This window comes from Mirounga angustirostris, unplaced genomic scaffold, assembly GCF_029215605.1.
Source record: "Mirounga angustirostris isolate CCGP_5_RB_7025 unplaced genomic scaffold, mMirAng1.0.hap1 SCAF_11, whole genome shotgun sequence".
In the NCBI taxonomy this organism is placed as follows: Eukaryota; Metazoa; Chordata; class Mammalia; order Carnivora; family Phocidae; genus Mirounga; species Mirounga angustirostris.
In genome coordinates, this window is record NW_026991719.1 from 76,073,517 (window position 1) to 76,094,452 (window position 20,936).

The 20,936-nt window shown below is 34.7% G+C and overlaps 1 protein-coding gene across 7 annotated transcripts in view; it reads left to right on the top strand.

Annotated features, from left to right (window-relative positions):
* The window catches only part of DIAPH2 (diaphanous related formin 2), a 961,567-nt gene that overhangs the window by 62,299 nt on the left and 878,332 nt on the right, over positions 1 to 20,936 (top strand). For 5 of the 7 annotated variants that reach the window (XM_054508614.2, XM_054508619.2, XM_064574326.1 and 2 more), the window contains 2 exons: positions 5,166 to 5,270; positions 10,476 to 10,496. In XM_054508614.2, coding sequence (XP_054364589.1) covers positions 5,166 to 5,270; positions 10,476 to 10,496 — 126 coding nt within the window. The remainder of the gene's footprint in view (positions 1 to 5,165; positions 5,271 to 10,475; positions 10,497 to 20,936) is intronic. The other 2 variants (XM_045880234.3, XM_064574328.1) reach the window with 1 other exon arrangement.

Here is a 20,936-nt window from a genome sequence, read left to right on the forward strand (position 1 = left end):
GTATAAAAAATGTCAGTAGCTGTAAAGCAAATTAAAATATTTAGAGAAAAGTTCCTAAATATCACATTGGTTCAACAAATATTTATTAAATGCTTAGTTATTTCAGGAATTACACTCTTTGCTGGGAGTACAAAGATAAAAAAAAAAAACAACACCCAGTTTCTGCCTTCAAGTTAGCATAGAGTTTAGGGGAGATGGATTTATCAGATAGTTTTAGTTTAAGTGCTATAATATAGGAATTAATATGGAAGAATTGAATGCAGATAGTGATTTCTAAATAAGATGTTTCAGGGGGAAATTTGAAGGTAAATAGGAAGGATTAAGAGTTAACCAGATAGGGCACCTGGGTGGCTCAGTTGGTTAAGCGACTGCCTTCGGCTCTGGTCGTGATCCTGGAGTCCTGGGATCGAGTCCCGCATCGGGCTCTCTGCTCGGCAGGGAGTCTGCTTCTCCCTCTGACCCTCCTCCCTCTCATGCTCTCTGTCTCAAATAAATAAATAAAATCTTTAAAAAAAAAAAAAAAGAGTTAACCAGATAATGGAGCGCCAGGGTCGCTCAGTCGTTAAGCGTCTGCCTTCGGCTCAGGTCACGATCCCAGGGTCCTAGGATCGAGCCCCACATTGGGCTCCCTGCTTGGCGGGAAGCCTGCTTTTCCCTCTCCCTCTCCCCCTGCTTGTGTTCCTGCTCTCGCTCTCCCGCTCTCTCTGTCAAATAAATACATAAAATCTTAAAAAAAAAAAAGTTAACCAGATAAGGATTTGGGTGGGGTGGGTGGGATGAGATGGGGTGAGGGTTATTAGAGGGAGAGGGTGGTGAAGATCACCGCATTCTAGGCAGAAGAGCATCATGAACAAAGTAATGGAAACGTGTAATAGCATAGTGTATGTATGAAAACTACAAACAACCTTGCAGTATTAAAGCATTCTTTGAAGGCTAGTTAATATACACCAGGCTTAATGTGCATGATCACACTTAAACCAGACAACATTCTTTTGAGGCCTATAATCACATATCCTTATTCTGTCTACCTCCATGATTCTACTCTGATGGCATGATCTTAGCAGTATATGTCATTAAAAATTGAGTGGAGGCTCATTACAGTGTAGAAATATCACTGGAAGGAGAGTTAACGCTCTACCTAGAGACTGCCAAAGGTGGCACTACCATACTCTTAGGCCTGGCTGTGAGGTGTACAGATACAGACACTCAATCTTGTTGGCATTTCAGAGTTGATTCTACTTGGGGGATGCAGATTCATGCTAACCACATTTGTAGGAGACTATAATTTAGCCAGAATGTTTTGAGGCTGTAGAAACCTAGCCTAGCATATGTGAGCAGTGCTTAGGGGTTTTGATGGAAACAAACACTATGAGTCAGCAGAATGATACGCTGGCCAATAAGGTCATAAAATCAGAGGCTGAATTAATAGAGGTAATGTATTTCAAGATGACGGAGGTGGCAGTCCTTTCCTTCCTTGCATTTATCAAACCACAGCGTATTTGAGAGAAATAAATATGGACACTAAGCCATGTCAAATGAAAATAAGTTGAAGCAGGTAGGTATTCTTTAGCCTGAAAGAGAGAATGATGCCTTCAAATAATAGCCTGAAAGAGAATGATGCCTTCAAATAACATAATGGTTCTTGAGTTTATTAACCTCATATAGTCTGATTACCATCTCTCTTAGTTTAGACTCTTATCACTAGTTGCTTAAATTACTTCAGTAGCCCAAATTATTGAACATAAGGGAATCCGTTCTGGCTAGTTAGAGATACTAGGTAGTTCTTGAAGATACTAAGTAGCTCTTGAATTGGGAGAGTTGCAGAAACAGGCCTCAGATAATATCACAGGAATAACTTCCAGAACCACACAACTGAAATTTGGTCCAATGTAGGAGCTGTTGCCATCCCAGAACCACTTGGTCGAACTGTCATAATGAAAAACATGCAGAGGCTGCCATCAGTTGCGTAACCATATCTCCTGTATTGCCGCCCATGCCAGCAGAATGGATCGCTTACTTGTGGTCTGCTTCTTTACATCGTTCATTTCTGAATCAACACATCCTATAAATGCATTAAGCCTTATGTCTGTACTCTAGTTATAAGGGAGTCTGACAAATGTATTTTTTATGGATTTTTCCTTGGTTAGGTGGGACTGACATTGTGAGGATGTATTAAAATGTAGAGAGCATGTTTAAATGCTGTTGAGCAGCCAAATATGACAGAAGACATGATGGTTTCCTTGCTAGTCTCCTTGACCTGACTAAGATTTTTCTCTTCCTTTAAGACCCAAATCCTGGTAAAGACTTCTCTGATCTTTCCATCTATCCTCTGTGTTCCCAAAGCATCATATACATGCTTCTGTTACGATTGTTTGCTTATATGTTTTGCTATATATATGCATATATAGACCATGAATTATTTATTTTTATTTATTTAACAAAGATAGCATATACTAAGTATCAGGCGTTGTTCTAAGTGCTTCATAAAGAATTCATTTAACTTGTGGGTACAAGCTCTCTTTCAATTTGCATCCCCCTAGCCAGCCTAGCATACTCCTTGGTGCATGGCACATGTCCAGTAAATAAGTGATTCGATATTTAGGAAGTAGGGAAGAAAAAATAATGACATAGTCTTGCCACTTTAACTCGCTATTATATTTTGTTGCACATTTAGTCTTCCAAAGAAAAATTTGGGAAAAATTAAACTTCCCTAATATGGGATGGGCTGCCTGTGAGATAGTAGGTTTTCTGTTAGTCAACTCCAAGCATAGATGAGCATCTGTGGACTACATTAAAAGTGCTATCCAGCCTTGTTTCTCTGATTCTGCTTTGACTCAACAATGTTAGATCTAGCCTATGAGAGAGAGAGGGGAAAAAAGATGTCTTCTGTCTTCAAGACAGAAGGCGATATTCAAATGAGAATTAAGGAATAAAATAGGAAAGATAGGGGTAGAGACCTTGACGGAGGTGGTTAGTAAGGAGGATCCTTTGTATATATAAACAAAATTTATAGGTATTGACTGTGAACAAATCAGAGGAGTCACTGCAATTCATGCAAATATAGATCAAGAGATTCTTGCTGTCAATGAAGTTAGTATTCTATAGATAGATGCAGCTTGATTTCTTTTCATGGATCCTTTTCCCCCCTCACATTCTTACAGATGAGTCTTTAAAATAATGTTGATATTTTTTTGCTCATTACTTTCCTTGATTAAAAAAAAATAGTAATGGCCAGAATTAAGAGAATAAAAGGATAAAAATACTGATTTTTAAAAAATTGAAATACAGCTCACATACCATAAAATTCACTGTCAAAATATGCACTTCAGTGTGTTTTTTAGTATATTCAAAGAGATATGAAACTATCACAACAATCAACTTTAGAACATTTTTATCACTTCAATAAAGCACCATACCTATCAGCAGTCACACCCTAATCCTCCCATTCCCCCTCCCCTGCCCCTGGCAACCACTAATCTATTTTCTGTCTCTATATTCCAATTCTGGGCATTTAGTATAAATGGAATCATAATATGTGGTCTTTTGTGACTGGTTTCTTTCACTTAGCATAATGTGGTTTCAAGTTTCATTCATGCTATAGTATTTATCAGTACTTCATTCTTCTTTATGACTGAATATTCCATTGTCTGGACATACCATATTTGTTTAGGTATTCATCATTTGATGAACATTTGGATTGTTTCCTCTCTTTGATGCTACTGCTATGAACATTCATGTACAAATTTTTGTGTGGACATATGTCTTCATTATTTTAATTATAAGCTGGGTCATGTGACAACTTTCTGTGTAACTTTCTGAGGAACTGCTAGACTATTTTCCGAAGTGGTTGCATCATTTCACATTCTCACCAATGTGTGAAGGTTCTAGTTTCTCCATATCCTCACCAATATTTGTTATTACCATTTTTTTTTTTTTTTTGTATCCTAGCCATTCTAGTGGGAGTGAGGTGGTATCTCATTTGTGGTTTTGATTTTCATTTCTCTAATGAATAATGATGTTGAACATTATGTGCTTACCAGCCATTTGTATATCTTCTTTAGAGAAATATCTATTCAAATCCTTTGCCCATTTGTTTTTGGGTTGTCTTTTCATTGTTGATTTGTGAGAGTTCTTTATATATTCTGGATTCAAGTCCCTTATCAGACATGATTTGGAAACATTTTAACCCATTCTGTAAGTTGTCCTTTCATTTGATGTTGCTTTTTTTTAAAGATTTATTTGAGAAAGAGAGCATATGAATGGGGGGAGGAACAGAGGGAGAGAGAATCTCAAGCACACTCCCTGCTGAGCACAGAGCCTGATGCAGGGCTTGATCTCATAACCCTGAGATCATGACTGAAGCTGAAATCAAGGTTGTATGCTCAGTGACTGAGCCACCCAGGTGCCCCTGATGTTGCTTTTTGAATCATAGTCATTTCCAACTTGGTTTTGTGACCCCTCATGAGTGTCCTAAAATGTTGTAAGGGTTAATATGAGTTTAAAAGTGAAGAAAAACAATTTTTCTAGTGAAAATGTTATATGTGTGTGTATCACATAATAAAGATTCCCAGCCAAATCAAAGCTTATTGAACCTTAAAACAATGTATTCTTACAACTGAGTATTTTTTCCTCCAATGAGTAATTTTTGTCATCCCAGCACAGCTGATTATATTTCTGGTATTTTTTTTGCTTTCCAAATCCAGCAACTTCTCAAGAATTTTTCTTCAGTGACATATTATAGATATATATTTCCTGTTAGTTTAAAAATCATATTTGTTCTTCTAGATAATAGTGATCCTAAGGGAGAATATGCGAAATAGTAAAGTGTTTGTTTATTTTTGCTATCAGGGTAAATTAATATCTGTGCTAAGGTTATCTGATGTATGCTGCAAAACTGCCAGTTTATTCTTTGGAATAGTTTAAAATTTTTTCTTTCTGCTCATTAGTTGACTCTGTAGAGATACGAACCATGAATATATGGTAAAATTTATACAGTGTTATGGTATCTGGAGTGAAAAATAATAGTGAAGGATCCACCAGAATGATCATTGTTGTTAGTCACAGCATGACTTACTATTTTAAAAGAGAATATTAGTATTTATTAATCACTTTTGAAAGTCAAGCAGAAATTTGTAAATGCTCACAACAGATGTTCTTTCTAACAGGAGGACATGAACCTTAATGAAGAACGAAAAGCTCCTTTACGAAACAAAGATTTTACCACCAAGCGTGAGATGGTTGTCCAGTATATTTCTGCTACTGCCAAATCTGTAAGTAGTGACACTTTCCCTACACTACCATAATGAGTTCAGCATTATCTGTGCAAAAATACTAGACAGGAGCTTTAACCAGCTAAGCCACGGAGCCAAGTACATCTGCGCAAAAATAAACCTCAGATCTTCAAGTTCTTGCCTCACTGTTCTCATATAGCCTATTCAGAAAAAAATTTATATGTGTATTTTTACACATTAGTATGTACTTAAAACTGCTTATAATTAGACTTTCATTATTTTAAACAATACAGACTAAGTATAGAAGGCTCTGAGTTAATCCAGTGAGTTTTGGGGCAGTGGTTTTGTGCATGTCCTAAATTGTAGATATTCCACTAAATATACTGTTTGTTGTATGAAACTTTTGAATTTTGAGGGAGAAGACACAAACATAGGCTAGTCACAAGTTTAGTTTCTATTGAAGCTTTATGTTTAGTTTCTCTTGCATGAAATTTTTAGCAATATTTTTAATATGCTGTTTTAGTTTTTTTTCCCATTGTTTTATGTGATGCTAACTATATAAATTACCTCATAATTATTATTGTACAGCTTAATTTAGTATAAAAGAGGATACTTAATAGAAGGAGCTTTAATGAAATCTGTGTGAATTTCAAAAGACTTGAAAGTAGAGTTCTGTGGAAAGACTTTTCTTCAGCAGGAAAAACTAGTGTTTTAATGGGATATATGGCTTTGTTCACTTCCTAAGGTGCTTCCAAAAATAGACTTCAGGTTTGATTTCTTTTTGCAAGAAAAAAATGTATTTTTAAAATGATGAAATGTATCTTTTACATTTCTCTAAGGAAAAAGCTTTATACAACTAGACTTCATAAAATCACTATGTATATATATTATGTGTGTGTAGACACATATACCACATATTTTTTATATATATGTGTGTGTATATATATAAATATACACACACACACACAAATACATTGATTTTATGTGTGTGGTATGTATATTATGTATGTGTATATAAATAATACACATGCATTTACATGTAAAAAATCCATATTTTAAATTTAAAAAGTTAACCAGTAAAGAAAATAGTTCCTCTTTGGAAAATATGTTCTAAAATTATTTGGCTATCCTATTACTGATATTTTTTATTTTGCCCTGAATTCTACAATTGTATTGATTCCATATTATAGTTTAAGCAAGCTAAATCTGAATGCTGAACTATTTAAACATAATGCATTCCAGCTCTGCCAGAGCAGAGCAACGGCATGTTTTTTAATTTGCTTCTGGTATCCAAGGGCAGAAATATGTTTCAAGTGATAAGTGAAATTTGCCATGAGCGTTGTTTTCAATAGAATTTGGTGATGCAGAGGGTTTTACTTTGAAATTGTGATGAATCTCTTCTCATTTTTGCACTCAAGTTATTGTTCACAGTAAAATGCTTTAGGAAATTCAGAGTGTACATTTAGTGTTATTTTTCAAATACCTAAAGGCAAATACACTAGTAAATCTATATAACTAAATCTGAATGCAAAGTACAGATAATATATGAATAATCATGTGTTTTTAATGATAAGATTTTGTTAGTGTTTCTGGCTCATTTATTGTTTTTGTTTATGTAAGTGGGACTGAATATAATGAAGATTATACAAAGCTCTTATTCTATAACCTTTTTATTTTTACTCCATGTAGAACTTGTTTTTATTCTCATATTGTTTCCTCTTCAACTGACCAAAGACATATACATTTAGGTTATATACTCATTTTTCACATTAAAGTGCTAAAATTTGGGTAAATGTTGGAGGATCTCTCTTGAATTGCTTTATTTGAAAGATGGAAATTGAATGTTTCTCAAAAGACATGACAATTCTGTTTCAGGCATTAGCCTCAAAATCAATACTGTAACTATTTAGTATGTGACCCTTATTTGTTTCATTCAGCGTACATATGAGCACCTGACTTGCATATAGCTCTTTCATTAGATTTTCAAGAGTATACATTTTATTTCCTAATATTTTTGCATGGACCAAATGTTACAATGAAAGAAAGCCTGTTGATAAACATGTTTTAAAGCTTTCTTACCTTGGGGAGACATTAATTAGTACTGTGTTTTCTGTTGATAAAACCAAGAAAATTGCTTATGTACTTATGAGGGTGAGAGGGATGCCATTTAATGACAGACAATCCTCTTATCTTTGACCTCTTCATGATCAATAATATTTGCATAAACTGTAGGTTAACATATGGCTGTTTACCTATGTGTAACCAAGGTTTCCATCCTGCTGTCTTTCAGTAGGCTTTAGACATGTTGTATATCTTCTACTTTTTAGGCTTACTTTTTCATTATATTGATACACTGATTAAAAATGTTTCTTTGTTGGGGCACTTGGGTGGCTCAGTCAGTTAAGTGGTCAAGTGTCTGACTCTTGGTTTTGGCTCAGGTCATGATCTCAGGGTCGTGAGATTGAGCCTGGCATCCAGCTTCACACTCAGTGTGGAGTCCGCTTGAGATTCTCTCTCTCCCTCTGCCCCTCCTCCCACTGGCTCGTGCATGTACTCTCTCTCTTTAAAATAAATAAATCTTAAAAAAAGTTTCTTCATTTAAAGTAGATATGATTGTAATCACTTCTTTGTGAAAATACTTTATAAGTAGTCAAAACTTTAATCTTGAAGTAAAAACAAAGTTAAGGGCTAGTGTTCCTGATGGAGAATGTTTTATAGTCACATATAAAACATGTGAGAATTATAGTTAAATTTAAACGTAAATTGTACATTTCCCTCTTTAACACCTGCATAAGTCATTTTGCATAGAATTGAAAAACAAACAAAATATGAACTCAGTAGGAAATGTCCATCATTCTCCTGGGTTCCTGGGTAAAAACAATAAAGCAAGATGAAACTAATATACAGGTATTTGCTCAAAACCTGATTCTAAAGCAAACAAGCCTTTTTTAATGTACTTTGCTAAAACAAGCATGGAATAAAAATATATAGGAAACTGAAAGATAATGAAAACTGTTGCTTAGTTTTTTCTTGTTAAAGTTCCATAACAGAGAATATTAAATTGTATGAATGTTAAAGGAAAAAGCTTGAATAACTCTGTCAGTGATGAATGAATTTTAAATAAGGGAATGGAGAAGAACCTCTTCTCTGCACAAGCTGGACTCATTCGCTCATTATAGCAAGTGTGGTTATGGACCTGACCTATAGTAGTTGGTACATGTTGATAATTTGGCCACAAATAATCTGGAAGAATTTATATTTTCAAAACACCAGCATATATTTTCAGAAATGGAAAACCAAGCTTTGTTAATATTGCTAACATTGTCATACCCATTCATAAACCTGAAAGAGGCACAATATATCAGTGATTTAGGGAGTCTTGTATGTTCTATCTTAACAGCCTATATAGACATTCATGAGGAAAAATTAGTCACTGAAATCCTAACATTAGTTTGCCAAAAGCCAATGTCTTTATTAGAATTTTAAGAAACTAGTTTATTTCTAACTTAAGTCACAATCTTTGAAGTTGAGATTTTAAAATATGTAAAGTTACATTTTTAAGACACATGACATATTGATAGGTATCATTGATTAAAAAAACTCAATAGGAAGTAATTTAAAGTAGTGATACCAAATACATGTATAAAATTTTTAGATTGACAAGCAGTTGAAAGTTACAGTTAATCTCTTTGTGTGTGTATATATGTATTACAGTTTTGCTTTTGCCATTAGCAGATATTTTCTTTCTCAGGTGAAACAATTGAAGTCAAACATGACCAGACCTGTTTCTTTTAGCTTCCCTTGGCCAAATCTCATCTGTTCACTGTATGTGCTTTAGCTAAATGGAATCATTTTGCAATCATAATGAATTACTAATGGGCTATATTCTGGTTGTTTCACTGAGTATAGACCTGCCTTAATTAAGACAGGCTTGCATTCTTGTTTTAGTCTCATGTCTGTGCTAAATAAACAAGGGACAAATAAGACCTCTTTTTGGTTGGGAAATAATTTAGGTCAATAGCCTATCTTTCAATTCAGGAGACTGTTAATGGCACCAAAGAGGCTTTTACTCAACTAAATAATCACTGCCTGTAAATAGTCTGTTGAATGAATATTTAAGAACGCTGCTTCTCTATTTGGAGAGTCATGGATTCCTCTGAAATAATTTGCTTGGCAACTGTCAGTATCTTTTTGTGTCTTGTGGTATCCTGTTCAATTTAGGATTCTTCTGGGATTTCAGTATTTTATTTTTCTTTTTAAAGTACCAGCTGGAAAAAAAAAGTACTAGCTTGAAAATAGAACACATATTGATAATAACTGCTGTCAGATAAATGGTTTTAGATTATGGATTAGTTCTTTTTTGGGCATTGCTTTATATTTAAGTGTAGGAATCTGATAACGATTTGATTTATAATTGGGTTTTGGCATAAAATTATGTTAGGACTGTGATTTCACTTCTTGCTTTCTTAAACACAATTCAACTTCTCAGAAATTCTATTATCTCTTATCTATTAGGAAAGCTCAAAGTTTCAGGTTTTGAACTGTTTCCTCCCTATGAATATCTGCATGTTTACATATAACTGCTTCTTTGTCTTCATGTCATATTATCTGATCTCATAATACAAATGCTAGGATGACCTAGAAAAGTAGAATCACAAGCAATCTATCTTCTTTGTAATTTTCAAGTATAATATAAAACAATATTAAAAACCTTAAAATCATAATATAAAATATTCCAGTTTTCAACCTGCAGGTCATAATGCATGACTTTGAATGCAACATTTATATTCTAAAATGCCTTATTTCATTCTTAATATTATATCTGTTATAATGAGGAAAGAAGAACATTGAAAAAAAATTCAGTTTTCTATTGCTAATTTTTTTGAGTGGCTTTGGGCTGGTAAAATATCTGATGCCTGGTTACACTTAATTTTATATTACTTGAGATTTAGATTATATTATATAAGCCCATTACAGTACATTTAAAAACAACCCCTCAAACAGTTAATACTCTTTTATTTGGGAATCCTTATCCTGCAGACTTTACATGTTTTTGAAATATGGTAGAAATTAATACTGGTATATTTAGCCTCTAGATCTAAAGTATTAAAAGTATACATAGGGTTAGCTATTTACTAATTTACTAAACACTTAACTTCTGTGAAAAGCTTCTGATTACTAATACTGTTGCTGTTTTTTTTTTTTTTTACACCATAACCACTCTCCGTTGACCACTGCATGCAGATAGTTGGAAGTAAAGTTATGGTGAGTACAAAAGATGTGTTTTACCCTTAGATATGAATTTTTGCTTTTGGGAATTGAGCGATTTTTGCTTATAGTATTTTGTATGTTTGGTTTTTCTTTTGGAGTATATTTTACCAAAGTAGTGAGATGATTAAGATCAGGTGATGAGAATTTAGCTATGGTAAGTATTTTTCCTGTTGGTTTTGGGAATGTTTTAGAACTGAAATATGCTTGTATATTTTATTTATTTATTTATTTTTAAAGATTTTATTTATTTATTTGATAGAGAGCACACAAGCGGTGGGAGCGGCAGGCAGAGGGAGAGGGCTAAGCAGAATCTCTGCTGAGCAGGGAGCCTGATGCGGGGCTCGATCCCAGGACCCTGGGATCATCACCTGAGCCGAAGGCAGATGCTTAACGACTGAGCCAGCCAGGCACCCCGTATACTTGTTTTAGAAAGTTTACTTATTTTTTTAGAGTTGTACCTATGTTTATGATTTTATGATTCAGTTTTTGTGATTCTGATGAAATTGGGTGTATTACCTCAGTGCCTTAAGATGGCAGGGAGAGACTCCTAATAGGTTGGTTTATGCTAGCAGGAATACTTATTAATGCATCTCACTTTGATTTTAGTATCACTGAGCACATAGTATAATGAAAACAACCTTTGATGTGCAGTCAAGAGGCCTAGGTTTTTTGTCTTTGTTAGCTGCTACTAATTGGCTGTGTGATTTTGAGCAAGTCATGTAGTTTCTTTGAGGTTTAGTTATTAAATGGATAAATTGAAGTTATTGGTATACATTATTTTTAAAGGTTCTTTCTATTGCTGTCTTTTAGAGATTTTTTTTAAAAGATTATTTATTTTAGAGAGAGAGAGCGCGTTAGTGGAAGGAGGGGCAGAGGGAGAGGGAAAGAGAGAAACCTAAGCAGACTCTGTGCTCAGCAGAGTCCAACCAGGCTCAATCCCAGGCCCTGAGATCATGACCTGAGGCCTATATTGTAATTGAGAGGTACTTATAAAATACCTTTTCTTCATGACTAAGCAGTCTGTATTTAGAGAACAGGGCAGAAAACATTATCTTTAACATTATCAAGTACCATAGTATTCAGAATAGTGAATGTGTTTAATATTTGTTTTGATTTTAAAAGTTGAGTTAGTACCTTTTTTTCTTCTTTTTTAATTTATGTGACATCCGGGGCAAAAAGCCATTAATCTTTTGGGATAATTTCAAACATTAGCAAATATTTCTTTAGTGCTTATTATGTGCCAAGAACTGTGTTAGCTTCATTGATGACTGGAAAATAAGGATAAGGTCTTACAGTTTTACTAAGATATGTGGAAAGAATCAATCCTTAAATTGTGCATGCTGATTGGAAGTGTTGTAGGGATTCATAAGCGGGAGAGAGAAGTAGGGGTAGAGTAATTAGAGGAAACTCCATGGAAATTTCTGGACTTAAGCTGGACTTTTAAGAATCCTTAGTTTTGATGGCTGGGATTTGATAAGGGAGATGAGACAACAAAGAAGCTCTCAGATTGTGAAAATATTTGATGCAAAGACCTAGAGAAAGAACCAAGCTGTGTGGGTAGGGAGCAGAGAAAAGGCAAGCAAGAAATGAAATTTGACTTTGTTGGAACAAAGAATGTATATTGGAAAGCTTGAAAAATCAAGTTGAAAGAGGATCTTGGAAGTCCAGGTAGAAGATTAGAAGTTAGTTTGAACAAGGAAGTGACATGAGGAAAGCAGGGTTTAAGAAAAATAAATTTGATAGTAGTAGGTAGGCTGGATTAGGCCAATGGTTCTCAAATTAGAAGGTGTATAAAAGCGAGTTTTGTCCCTCATGGGGTCTAGGATAGGGCCAAGAACTCTGCATATTTATCAAGCACTATAGGAGATCCTCTTAAGGTAGGCTGAAGAGCAAGCATACTTTGCGAAATACTGGATTAGGATGGAGAGAGATTTGTTTCCAGGGCTACCTGGGAGAATTTTGTGTGAATCAGTGAGGACCTATATTAAACTGGGGCTAGATGTAGGAGGGTGGGGTTAAATAGAGTTTTGGGCTATTAAGGAATTTTGAGCTTATTTTAATGTGGGCTGAAGCTAGCCTGGTCTCTGCATGGTTTATGCCAGAGCTGGTTTAATATTACTGATTTCTTCATATCCAGTGGAGTTGAAGTTCTGTTGATTATTTCTCTTAGAGAACTCTGAACTCTCTCCCCTAATTACTCATACTGTTGCTTCCTTAGTTGGGACTCATGTTAAACATACCTGTAATTGCCATAGCCTCCTAAGTAGTCTTCTGGTATTCACTTTCTCACCCTGGCCATGCATGTTCTACACTGTTACACAGATCATGCTGATTCCCCCACTTAAAACTTTCAAATGGCTTCCTATTGCCCTTTGTGATCTTATCCCTGTTCCTTTTTCTAATTTCATCTCCACCTCCATTCTTATATGTGCCTGTCCTCTATTTGTACAAGAACACTTGGCAATTCCTTAACATCCTACTCTTTAATACCCCTAAATCAAGCATATTCTATTTCTTTGAGCTAGAATGCCCTTTTCTTCTTTAGGGTGCCTAGAAAGCTCTTAAATATCCATCAAGATTAAGCTTCATTTCAGTCTTAGGAGAATTTATCTTAGATAACTCCTTCCTTACCATAGCATCACTATACAGCTGTATTACAATATTGAACATATTATATTATAATAAATCATTTACATGTCTTTCTTCCCCAGTGAACTAGCTCATTTACTCAAAATACTAGGTCTGATGGAAAAGAGAGGTAAACATTGGCCTTATAGGTACAATGTAGTAAAGGGTTGCAAAGTGGCAGGCCAACAGGCTCTATATGGTTCATGGAAAAGTTTCATCTTGTCTGAGAGTGTTTTTGAAAGACAGTATGTAATTAGATAGATATTTATGATTGATCTTCAATATAAACTATTTTATACTCATGTCTTATCTATGAACTGCTTCTCACATTGGAATTTGTATCACATCCATATCCTGCAATAAAGGGAGGAAACTATGGGAATCAGTTTCTAGAAGAAATGATGAAGGATTAGTTCTAGAGTTTAGATGGGGTGGGTGCCTTAGGGGGGGAGATTTTTCTTTGTTGTTTTTTTGAGACTAGAGAGGAGTGAGAAAACAATCATTAAAATCACTCTGGTGGAAAGTCAGGTACAAAGGGGCTTATTTCTCATGGTCTCATTAGTCTTCAGAAGATGAGAAGTATGTATTCATTGAGAAAATTGGCAGATAAGGATTTCATAAAAGTGTTCCAGAAAGAATACATTGTAGAAATAACCACTTTAAGTGTTATGGTTGCCTAGAGATTATATATGTTGGTCAAAAAATAAGTCATATAAAAACCGGATTGAAATTAGAAAGATGGAATATGTAATGAATTATGTCTGCATGACCCTGTCTTTTCTTTTGCCTCTCTAATGTTGATTAGAAGCAAAAATGGGGGCATTTGAAGCCTTACTGTCAGCCTTACTTTTCATTATTCTCCTTTATAAATTTGCTTTAAAAATCAGACTGGAAAACTGCCTGTTGTTACCTGAACATAACCACCCCCTCAGCCTCATGCAGTCTTTCTTCTGACTTTCTGACTTTGCTCATCCTGGATCTCTTTTTTGCATAGAATGTTTTTTTTCTTTTTGTCAACATTCTGCCCATCCTCCACAGCCCTCCCTGAAGCCTGTCCTGATTGCTACCCCTAAGTCATCCCCTTCAATTTCTACCTAGTAATTTATATGAACTTCTGTAGCACTTTATTTTTAACTCTCTTAAGGAATCACTTTCTGCTTTATCTTATACTTTGTATTACATGTTACATGTTACAGGATAATAATACTAAAATCAGGATGATATTGAAGTTTATGTTTATATTTAATGCATTTAATGTGCAAAGAGGCTTGCAAGTAGTAGGTCTAAATTACACTTTTTGCTAAATGTATTCAGTTTTATAAAATGCTTGGTATGAAGAACATAAAAACACTATGAGCGCCTCTTTTTTTTGGTAAGTATTCAAGATGTGTGCTATTTGATAGGATTTATTCTGGATCGAGAATTTGAGAAAGATTCAGTTAGATGGAAAGAGGAGAATGCTTTGCTGTTTATTGGAAGCTACGTGTTACATAGTATAGATTATTGATGGGCTTTTAGAAAAAAATAAACTCATATGTGATCTCAATATAATATTGACAAGATTATTTTAAAGATTTTATAAAATAGTTGAAGGTATGTTATAGATACAATCTATGAAGGGAAATGATAAAATATATTCCTGTAGGTATCTTAAAACAGCAAAAGAGAATTGGAATAGGGTAGGGATAGAAAGAACTGAATGAATTCTTCAGTCATCTGGTTCCAAATAAGTGTACAACTTTTTGAACCAAAATAAATTGTTTTTATTATTTATTAGCACATTGCATAAAACAGATTTAGAAAACAGCTAAAATGATTGATTTCATTGCAAGCCAGGAACAATTTATCCACAGGTGGAAAAATCACCGTTCTTCTGTGGGGAAAAAAAAGTAAGAATGGCATGATTATATATGATAATTGGAAAATAGAATTATAATGACCAGACCTTATAATGTTAAATATAAGGGAATTTAGCAACATAAATAGTTGAGTGCTTAGGCAATAGTAGGGTGTTTTTGGAATAATGTTTGTTTAGGCCTCAGAAAGACCTGAATTTGAACCCTTGATTCACCACTCATTCATTCATTCATTCCCTGTGATCTTGTTAACCTCTCTAACCACAGTTTCATTTTTTTTTTTTTTTTTTTTAACAAAAAGTTACCTATTACGTGCCAGGTACTGTTCTATATTCTAGGTGCTTGAATGATGAACCATACAGATAAATTCCTTATGGAGTTTACATTCTAGCTGGGGAGACAGACATGACACATAACAAATTTAATGGCAAGTGGTGGTAAGTGCTATGAAAGAAAAATAAAAATGTAAATGAGAAAGCTGAGAGTGATCAGGGATGTGCTATTTTAGATAGGTGAGTTCTCTGTGCAGTGACATTTGAACAGAGACATGAATGAAATTGGGGAGAGCCATGTAAATATTTAGGGAAGAACTTTACAGGCAGAGAGAACATCAAGTGCCATGGCTTTGAGGCAGGAGTGTGCCTTGAGTATTTGAAGAATAGCAAAGAGGCTAGTGTGGTTGGAGTGGGGTTGAACAGGGGGAGGTATGGGCATATTTAATAACCAACCACAAGAGCTAGTTCAGGTGACTAAAAACATAGGTTAAATGTAGTAGTGGGTTGTAAATTTGGAAAGGTAGGTTAAGGTCGTTTTAGGAGGAGTTGCGCTTTAATAGAGAGGAATCCTGGAAGGTTTTGAGCAATGGAATGGCAAAATCTGAGCTATATATGGGGAAGATTAATTGAGCAGTAGAAATAGGAGAGATTAGAAACTAGGGCAGGGAGATGAAGCTGAGAGTTGTTGTAGTAGTTTAAATAATAGGACCCTTAAATGGAGAGTGGTTACTAAGAACCAATGGGGAGTATAGATGAGTGATTGTGAAGTTAAATATATTAATCTCAGCAAATGATTGGAAAGGGCAGAGGAGATGTGTGCAATAATAATGACTGAAATTTCAAACATAGGTAACTGAAATGATGGTGATTTGAGCATTCATAGAGAAATCAGGAGCAAGACTAAGTTTGGAGTAAAAAATGATGAGTTCAGTTAGACATGTTAAAGAGAAATTAGTAAAATCACAAAAACAAGAATAAAGTTATCACCACACAAGAACATTTCTTTTTTTTTTTTTTTTAAGATTTTATTTATTTGACAGAGAGAGACACAGCAAGAGAGGGAACACAAGCTGGGGAGTGGGAGAGGGAGAAGCAGGCTTCCTGCGGAGCAGGGAGCCTGATGCGGGGTTCGATCACAGGACCCTGGGATCATGACCTGAGCCGAGAGCAGACGCTTAATGACTGAGCCACCCAGGTGCCCCCACAAGAACATTTCTTTAGCACTTGCGGCATTAAGACTAGAATGTTATAATTTGGTTCACTGTTTTAAACTCCTAGTATATTTTAAATATACTCACCGCACATTGCTACTGAACATATATTTATCATTCTAACAACATTTACCTGTTTATAAGCTGAAGCCTCAATACCTATATTAGGCAGTTAAGGCTATGTGACTCAGTGTACCCAGATAGAAAAGAGGTGATCATTTTGGTGGCTTGTAGTAGTATTGCTTACCAGATAAGCCATTTTACATAATTAAGATGTTACATTTATATCTTTTGCAATGTTTCTAAATAATTTGAGTCAAAAGGACACAACCCCATCATAGGCGAAGGTTAGGAACAAATGTATCTTTGTTTGCCCTAATTGGGACATGGAGACCATGGACCCTGACTGAAGAATATTTTAGGACCTTTTTCACAAAACAGAGCCAAATAAATTTATTCTCTCATGCTGGTGAAGAAGGTCAAACTGAATGAAATGTTCCTATTAAAGTATAAACTTATGGTTAGGCTCAAAGTAATATATTCATAATGCTATTGATGCATTCCTTATTATAAGCCCCCTAGTAATCATAATATCCATAAAATACCAGTAACCCTGACAGTATGTACTTGTCGGCTGTTAAGCTGCTGTTGCATTATTAAATTGTAATTTTGTTTACTAATTGAATAGTATCTTAATGATTACTTCATGTAATGTTGTACTTGTGTCAGGCTGATTATTTGAATATATCCTATGAAAAAAGATCAAATCTTTGTGTTTTCTTTTAATAATTGTATAGTCCAGAAGGGGGAGACAAAACATTGATTATTGGAGTTTGAAGTAGCTACTTCATGATAAAACATGGCTTTCTTACACTCCAATTTGATTGTTTTTCTTATGGGCTTAGAAATCTTAGGGAAGTTGCTACTATAAAACATTTAGTTTTATGGGGGTGACCATTTTGTTAAAAATCTCAATTCAATCAGAATAAAAATAATCAATGCAATTATTTTTAACTACTATATGTAAAGTAGAAAAACTCATTTGGTAATCAGATGAAAATAAGACCTGAGACTGTTTAATGATGGTATATTATAAGTGATCTTTTCAAAATAGCATGAGCACTATTAAAGTTTCAATTTCAGTCTTTTCTAATTTCACATTCATTATTATGTTCAGTGAGTAGCTATCTTCCCATTTCCTTGTTTTAATACTGCAAGCGAGCTTGTGTGTTTTACTTGTTTAGGATAGGAGTATCCAGATATGTTTTGAAAAGTTTATTAAAATCTCCATTCATTTTTAGAACAGTTTCTTATCAGTCCCTTCCCTTCCACTGCATTGTCACAAATTATATTATTTCATCATGCCAGATTAAATTTATTGTTTAAGGAATGCTAAGATAAAGTAGATTATAAAATATTAGTAAGTCATTATACCTTGGGCATTTGGAAACATCTAAGACAGAATGAATATTGACTTTATGTTTAGACATTTTGTAAGTTGATTGCATTAATATTTGAGTATGGGGTGGTTATGTGTTATTATATATCCTGATACTGGAAACAAGAAGATAAAACTTTTCATTTAGTATTCTGTACTGCAAATTTATTTTATGTGTATTTTAATTGCAATCATGGTAGAAATTTCTGTTGATGACATTTCTTTGTGTATATAGTTAGGTAAAATAATACATTTAAAATATGATGCTTGATATGACATTTAAAGCACCTGTAGTGATTGAGGGGACAATACAAGATGGCAGCATAAGAAGATCCTGAACTCACCTCTTCCCACACCACATCTAAAGCTACAAATAGAACAGTTCCTTCTGAAAAAGACCAGAAAACTAGGTGAAGAGCTCCTTCAAAACACAGCAGACTGAAACACACCATGAGTGATTCTGTGAAAAAGTCCTATTTACTTGTGTTGGAGCTTTAGTCCAAGGGTCAGACTTCAGGATTGCCACCCATCTACAGGCTGTGGAGCTGCTCTCAGGGAATGTAGTCTAGGGGAAGCCATCTTTGCACTCTCCTTTAGCCTCACTATATCTCACTGGTACCTCCCAGAAAAGAGCTTATACATCCCTTTGAAGCCACGATTTTTGCAACTGTCACCCAGGGGACACCTCCAGATTGCCTGGTCTGGAGGTCAGCAGGGTTTATGATTGTGGTCCCAGAGGACTGTGTATATTTATACACTTTAAAAGCTGCTACCTGATGGTCTGGATTCCAGGTAGCCTGAATCGAGGTGCTGACTGAGATCACTTCTGGAACGCTGACAGGTACTGGCACATCCCCAACACTGAGACCTATTAAGAATAAATCAGGCTACTGAGACAATCACAAAGGTTCAAGAAACAACCAAGAGCTATGGCAAGGTTTACTTATTTATTTATTTTTTAAGATTTTATTTATTTATTTGTCAGAGAGAGAGAGAGAGCACAAGCAGGGAGAGCAGCAGGCAGAGGGAAAAGCAGGCTCTTTGCCAAGTGAGGAGCCTAATGTGGGAATCGATCCCAGGACCCTGACATCATGACCTGAGCCAAAGGCAGACGCTTAACTGACTGAGTCACTCAGATGTCCCGCTATGGCAAGGTTTAAAGATTAGGTTAATCCTACATGAGAACACTCCCTCAAGACTGGAAGAGGTAGTTGTTTTCCTTAATACATAGAAACAGAGATTTAAGCAAAATGAGGAAACAGAGTAATATGTTGCAATAAGAGAACAAGATAAAGCTGCAGAAAAAAAATCTTAAAGAAAGGTAGATGAGTAATTTACCTGATGAAGAGTTCAAAGAAAAGGTCATACACCTGAACAGACAGTTCAGGAAAAATTTGTTCCTAGGCAGGAGCCAACCATTTCTACCTATTACATCATACCAAAATTCTTGTCATGATGCTAATCTAGGTATGTAGACTGAGGTATGAGATTCACATTTTTCTAACTGTAAAGCAGTTTCATAGGCAAATATTATTGATGATGATGTTGAGTAAGAAAAGTGACATTTTAGCCAATATTTATTCCATTCTTAAACCAAATTTGAGACTTCTTAGGAAAAAAGATTATTTTAAAGGGATATTGTTATGCACACACATCTTGAAATTATTTGATTAGCTCCTGTATGTTCTCCACTTTGTTGCAATTAATTGAGGGAACATTGTTATTAAAGGGAATTGCAGCAAAAACTTACTAAAACAACAAAGTAAAGGGCATAAACATGCTCATCAAACTTGGGAGAAGATTGGATGAACGCTGTGAGAACTTTAACCAACAGACAGAAAATATAAGAAACTACCAAACAGAAGTCACAGGGCTGAAGAGTATAATAGCTAAACTGAAAAGTACACTAGAGGGGTTCAACATAATTTTAAAAAGCAAAGATAGCTTAAGGGACCCATAGAGCAACATCAAGTGGAATAACATTTGCATTATAGGGGTCCCAGGAGGAGAAGAGAGAGAAAGGGGCGGAAAACTTTTTTGAAGAAATAATGGCTACAAACATTCTTAACTGGGGGAAGAAAACAGACATTCAGAACCAGGAAGCTCAGAGTTCCAAATAAGAAACCAAATAGATCCACACGAAGGCACATTATATTAAAATGTCAAAAGTTAGAATTTTAAAAGCAAGAGAAAAACAAGTTGTTTCATGTAAGAGAAACCCCATGAGAGTAGCCCAGCAAATTTTTCAGCAGAAACTCTGCAGGCCAGAAGGGAGTGGAATGACATATTCAAAGTGCTGAAAGGGAATAATTTCTAACCAAGAATATTCTATCTGACAAGGTGTTACCATTTAGATTTTCCAGATATGCAAAAACTAAAGGTGTTCTTAACCACCAAATCAGCTTTATAAGAAATGTTAAAAGGACTTCTGTAAGTTGAAAGGAAAGGGCATGAATTAGTAATAAGAAAACATGAAAATACAAATCTCATTGGCAAAGGTAAATATATAGTAAAGGTAGTATATTAATTACTTATAAAATTAGTGTGGAGGTTGAAAGACAAAAGTAGTAAAAATAACTAGAACTACTGTAATCAATTAAGGGATATACAAAATAAAAAAGATGTAAAATGTGACATGAAAAACATGGGGAGGAGGGAAGTAAAAATGTAGCATTTTAGAATGCATTAAAACTTATGTTGCTGTCAACTTAAAATAGACTGTTATATATAGGGGCTCTTGTAAGTGAGGCTCATTCTAACCACAAAGTAAAAATGTAGAGTAGATACACAGAAGTACATAAAAAAGGAATCTAAGCATAACTTAAGAAAGTAATCAAACCATAAGGGAAGAGAACCAGAAACAATGAACAAAATAGCAATAAGTACATACCTATCAATAATTACTTTAAATGTAAATGGTCTAAATTCTCCAATCAAAAGACATAAAATAGCTGAATGGGATAAAAATATAAGACCCATCTATATCTTGCCTACAAGAGACTCACTTCAGGTATAAAGACTCACAC